This window comes from Elephantulus edwardii, unplaced genomic scaffold (genome assembly GCF_000299155.1).
Source record: "Elephantulus edwardii isolate Elephantulus edwardi_28Jun2011 unplaced genomic scaffold, EleEdw1.0 scaffold00075, whole genome shotgun sequence".
In the NCBI taxonomy this organism is placed as follows: Eukaryota; Metazoa; Chordata; class Mammalia; order Macroscelidea; family Macroscelididae; genus Elephantulus; species Elephantulus edwardii.
The window spans coordinates 3,236,944-3,242,943 of record NW_006399825.1 but is presented as its reverse complement, the minus strand read 5'-3'; the positions used below and the strand labels follow the sequence as shown (position 1 = coordinate 3,242,943).

General features: G+C 39.5%; 1 protein-coding gene across 1 annotated transcript in view; it reads left to right on the top strand.

The window, feature by feature from the left end:
- Positions 1-3,909: 3,909 nt before the first annotated feature.
- LOC102854423 (40S ribosomal protein S2-like) overlaps positions 3,910-6,000 on the top strand; it is a 90,579-nt gene continuing 88,488 nt past the window's right edge. Inside the window, exon 1 of the mRNA XM_006889135.1 lies at positions 3,910-4,746. Coding sequence (XP_006889197.1) covers positions 3,910-4,746 — 837 coding nt within the window. The remainder of the gene's footprint in view (positions 4,747-6,000) is intronic.

Here is a 6,000-nt window from a genome sequence, read left to right as displayed (position 1 = left end):
AAGGATCTTTTTCTTTTTCACGGAACTTATGCTTTACCAAGAACAATGTCAGGGACTTGTCCTTGATAACATGTTCAAAGTATGGTAGATAAAAATCTCACCATCCTCAATTCTAAGTTACGTTCTGATTGTATTTCTTCTAGTATAACTCTGGAATACCACTTCTATTGTTGCTGTGTACTGTAGAGTCGGAACTGACCCATAGCTGACCCTCCTGTGGGTTTTCAGAGGTAGTTACTTGCACGGGAGGGGGTCTCACATTCTCCCCCTAGGAGCAGCTGGCTTCCTTGAACCGTATGCCTTTAGGATTGCAGCACAGTTTCTTGCCACTAGACCAGCAGAACTCCCTAGAATACCATTACTGTGTGTCTAATAAGTGCAACCAGAGAGTTCTGGTGACACAATCTGTAGGGAATGGCACCGATAACCAAATATCACATGCTTCTCTGCCTGTTCAAATCCACCAGTGGCTTTGGAAATCTCCTCCCATGTGCTTTGCAGCCTCAGAAAACCTGCTAGAAGATCAGCTATGAGTAGATTCCAACTTGGCAATAAGGAGTTTGAGTTTTGAATAAATGCAAGCAAAACTGTGTGTGTTGTTAGCACTGCCATTTGCAGGGTATTTTGTATCTCTAACATAACTTAGTTCATCCTGACAAAAACAACCTGTTTAACACACTTAAAAAAAGTATTGCCTTTAACTAAATAACAATCATGGGATTTAGGGACTAGAAAATCTGATAAGAATGACAAATAAATTTGAACTTGGTACTTTTACATAGTTACTTTTAAAATTATTGCAAATATTTTTTTAATTTTTAAAATAATTTTAATGAACATTTACAGAGATTTTGGATTTCCATTCATTCATTGCTGCGCTTCTCTGCCCGCCCAGCCCTCCCTTCCATCCCAGTTTGCTCCTCTCTTTGAAAAGTAAAATAAACACTCTCTCCTTGGTACACAATCCCCCCGCACCCCTCCCACCACCCCAAGTACATTCCACTATGCAAGTAAGACAGCATTTTTAAATTCATTCACAGGTATACAAACTTATTTTATTCTAGACTATATTATGCTGCTTAAACAGTAAAAGCAATAGAATTCACAACTGGATATTTGCCACCTACAAACTAAAAATCTGTAAGCATTTTCAAATGTGCCAAATTTATAGGGTTTGTATTTTTTTAGGCACTGGTAATTTTTTTTCACTATTTTATTTATCTTCATCTCTTAAATGCATTGTTCAAATACATTGCCTGACACAGCCTTAATCTAATCCAACATGCTTTGTTTGACCTTGTGATCTTCCCATCTTCTGCAGTTATGTCAATTTCATGACATAACAAGTGAAAGAACTTCAAGACTTCCCTGCTGGGAAATTGACAGTGCTTCTGCATAAAAATACTTCCCTACATAAGAGCTCTTATTTATTATATTAACAGAAAACAGAAGAAGGATTTGCATTTTGAGTGCTATGGAAAAAGATCCCAAAGTCATCAGTTGCTCTGAGCAACATATTGTACATGTTACCACATGACAATTGAGATACACACTCATTTGTTAATCTCTGCAGTGGCAGTTCTTACCATTCTGAAGGGAGCAAACCATATTCCAGGAGGTTTATCTGAAACAGGTTAAGGGTGATAACCTTATTATGACTATATATCAGAACAATTTTCTGCTTCTTTTGGAATTATGCATGTGAACACATAGAACTGCCACTAGCTTATAATATATCCTTATGCAAATATAAAAAGGCACTGCTTCTAGGCAGATAATTTTAGAAAGAGGTGAACTAACTCTGTAAGAACACACAATGACCCTGTGACCACATCTGAATATGATCTTCATGTCAAATAAGATTTGATATTTGTTTAGAGACTATCATCAGCATTAATCAATGCCAAGAGGGTTAGAATATAATTGTAAAAAGAACAGGTTTCTATTTTTTTTTATGAGGGTTCACCGGTAACATTTGTTTTAAGTATCGCTGTTTAGGACTACTATATACCTACACGCTGAGACACTAACTCACTGTATTTTTCTCTTTTCTCTGACTAGTGAAAAAGCAAGAATCAAATTTCTTATCTGCTTTAGAGGTTTGCACTTTGGTTGCAAGTGATGAAACTCTCACTTAAACTGACTTGAAAGGGGAGTTTGACTAGTTCAGAAAAGTTGCTTAATCTCAGAATTATTGACAGTTGAAGGTGAATGATTTGGGTTTGTTTTTTTGTTGTTGTTATGGAAGATGACCTATGCAGTTTTTCCCATTTTTATTGTGATGTTAATGAAAGTTTATTGAAAAGGTGGGTTTTGAATGCATATAACTTGGTCTAGGGCCTTAAAGTGAGATGGTTCTATGTGCACGGTAATTCCTCACCAGTGGGTCTCTCTGTATTAGGCATTCTGTTCCATCTAGGTAGTCAGTTTTCTGCCTGATGGGCATGAGGATTATTTTTATTTTCATGTCACCATAAGCAAAGTTCTTTTAAAATCACTACATATATTTTATTAAAATGTACACTAGGTTCTAAAGAATGTGTATTTGAAGTTCTCACAGGAACTTCCAGGTGACTTAACAATGTACAAGATACAAAAGTGCCTTTATCAATGTTAGTCAAAGCTGCAAAAAAAGAACCCTGTTCCACTGCTATCAATTTACATTTTTTTATTAATAAATTTTGTTTCGGCTTTTGCTGTGAAAAAAAAAGTTGGTTTTTAATGTATTCACTGTTGTGTATTTTCTGCCCTCCTGCTGCCTTCCTGAGTCCACTTTGTCATACATCTCTTATTCCCATTTTTTTCCCTACTTGGCTATCCAAAGTTTTCCAAGATTTCTGCCAAATGTCCTCTGTCTGGAGATGGAGAAGAGAAAGAAGAGGGTGAAACCTTATCCTCTACTGAGATCACTGGCTCAGAAAACAAAATGACTGAAAAACGTTCCGGACAGGATCACACCTATTTCTACCCAAAGGAAGCCTGGGGAAAATTCCTTAACATCTCTGAATCTCAATTGTGTTTCTTTCACATGTAAAATGGGGTAAATACTTCAACACAGATTTGAAAAGAAAATGACAGGCCATGTAAAGAGCAAAGCACACTGATTTCCATTGTTGTTTCTTGTCAAGTCAACTTGGGCTCATAATGACCCTACTGTATACAACAGAACACACTTTCCCCATTCCTTCAGCATCACCACAAGCTACTCTGCACTCAATCCCATTGCTTCAGTCACTGTGTCAATTCCTCTCTCTTTGAGAATCTACTTCTTTGCTGACTTTACTTTTTCAAGCATGGTGTCTTTTTCTATGGACTGGCCATTCCTGATAATATATCCCAAATTCTTGTGACAAAAGTCTCATTGCCCTTGCATTTAAAGAGAAAGCTGGTTGTGCTTTTTCCAAGACAAATTTGTTTGCTACTTTGGAAACCCATGTTATGTTCAAACAAACAGATTCACCCTAGAGAGGGTTAAACCAGGCTGCTCCTTGGAGGCAAGGATTCTGGGGCTTCATCTGACATACTTTGGACATGTTGTAAGGAGAGACAGGTCTTTGGAGAGGGACATCATGCTGGGTAGAGTAGAGGGACAGCGCAGGAGGGGAAGACCCTCTATGAGGTGGATTGATTCAGTGACTGGGGTAATCGGGATGGGTGCGTCAGAGGCAATGCGATTGGCACAGGATAGAGCACGGTTTAGGGCTGTTGTACATAGGGTCGCTATGAGTCGCAAACGACTCGACAGCACATAACAACAACAACAACAACAACATGGCATGTTCAATACTCTTTGTCAACTCTTCAGTTCAACAGCATCAATTTTTTATTCATGGCCTAATTTTCATATGTAGAAAGAGATTGAAAATACCATTGCTTAAAAAAAAATACCCTTTTCTGAGAAAACACCAAATGGCGGATGACGCCGGTGCAGCGGGAGGGCCTGGAGGCCCGGGGATGGGAGCCAGCGGCGGTTTCCGCGGAGGCTTCGGTAGCGGTCTGCGGGGTCGGGGCCGTGGGAGGGGCCGCGGAGCTCGAGGAGGCAAAGCCGAGGACAAAGAGTGGCTCCCCGTCACCAAACTGGGCCGTCTGGTGAAAGATATGAAGATTAAATCATTGGAGGAGATTTATCTTTTCTCCCTGCCCATCAAGGAATCTGAGATCATCGACTTCTTCCTGGGCATTTCCCTCAAGGATGAGGTGTTGAAAATCATGCCAGTGCAGAAGCAGACACGTGCTGGCCAGCGGACCAGATTCAAGGCCTTTGTTGCCATCGGAGACTATAACGGCCATGTTGGCTTGGGCGTCAAGTGCTCCAAGGAGGTAGCTACTGCTATCCGTGGGGCCATCATTCTAGCCAAGCTCTCCATTGTCCCTGTGCGGCGTGGCTACTGGGGGAACAAGATTGGCAAGCCTCACACCGTTCCCTGCAAGGTGACTGGGCGCTGTGGCTCTGTGTTGGTGCGTCTGATCCCTGCACCCCGAGGCACTGGAATCGTCTCGGCCCCTGTGCCTAAGAAGCTGTTGATGATGGCTGGAATTGATGACTGTTACACCTCAGCCAGGGGCTGCACAGCTACCCTGGGCAACTTTGCTAAGGCCACCTTTGATGCCATCTCAAAGACCTACAGCTATCTGACCCCAGATCTCTGGAAAGAGACGGTGTTCCCGAAGTCTCCCTACCAGGAATTCACAGATCATCTTGTAAAGACTCACACCAGAGTCTCCGTGCAGAGGACTCAGGCTCCAGCTGTGGCCACCACCTAGTGGATTTTCTATAACAAATAAAGTGAATTATGTTCTAAAAAAAAAAAAAATACCATTGCTTTGGCCAAAGTACACCTGACTCTTTGAATGAACATACTTACTCTTTTGTACTTTAAAAAGATTCCTGACAGCAGATATTCCCTAACTAATATACCCCGATTTCTTCACTGCTGTTTCCAAGAGTGTTGATTATGGATCCAAATAAATCAAGTCCTTGATAATTTCAATCTTTTCTCCATTTATTATAATGCTGCCTATTTGTCGAGTCACGTGGATTTTTTCTTTTTTTATTTTGAGGCATAGGCAGTACTGAAAGCTAAATAAGTTTTTATCTACTAGAATAATTTACTCAGCCTATATAATGAACAGCATTGGTTAAGGATACAATCCTAACCGACACCTTTCCTGATTTTAAACCTTTAAGTATTCCTTGCTCTGTTCACAAGTGACTGCTTCTTGATCCATGTGTAAGTTCCTTGTGAGCACAGTTGAGTGTTCTGGAAATCCCATTCTTTTTAATGCAATCCATAATTGATCGTGATCCACATAGTCAAATGCATTTGGATAGTCAATGAAATACAAGCTAATATATTTCTGATAGTCTCTTCCTTCAGCCAAGGTCCATTTGAAATTAGCAATGACATCCGTGGTTCTACAGTCTCTTCTGAATCCAGCTCAAATTTGTAGCAGTGCCCTGTCCTGTTAATATTACCTAGTAAAATTTTAATTCATACCAATTACTCATTTTTTTATCAAAAAGGTCTTATGTTCAGTGTACCATGGTTTTCAGACCAATGCCAGGGTTATACTTCATTCTTGGTTAATACTAAATGAGTGTCTTATACAAAGTAATATGATCTAAGAACTTTTTTTAATATATAGATTTTTCAATACTGAATCCAATTTCTTTATATAAACATGTCTTCTTGTCACTAGGAGGAAGTTGACAAACCATTGATCAGGAATGTGGTTGTGAAAAAAAGTGCTAGTTTGTTGGCAAGTGCAAGCCATTTAAAAATAACTTTAATCACTGAGATTTATGTGATCATCCTTCCTACTTTGTCTATTTTAATTATGTCTTATCTTTTTCTAAAGATAATTTTAGGCTACTACTTCCTTATTAATTTAAAGAAGCTTTTTTGGGGGAAGAGGGACAGATTTCAAGAGAGGATGTGTGCTGCCAGAAGTTGCACGTAAAAATCTGAGAAGATTTTCAACAATCAGATGAGGTTTTTC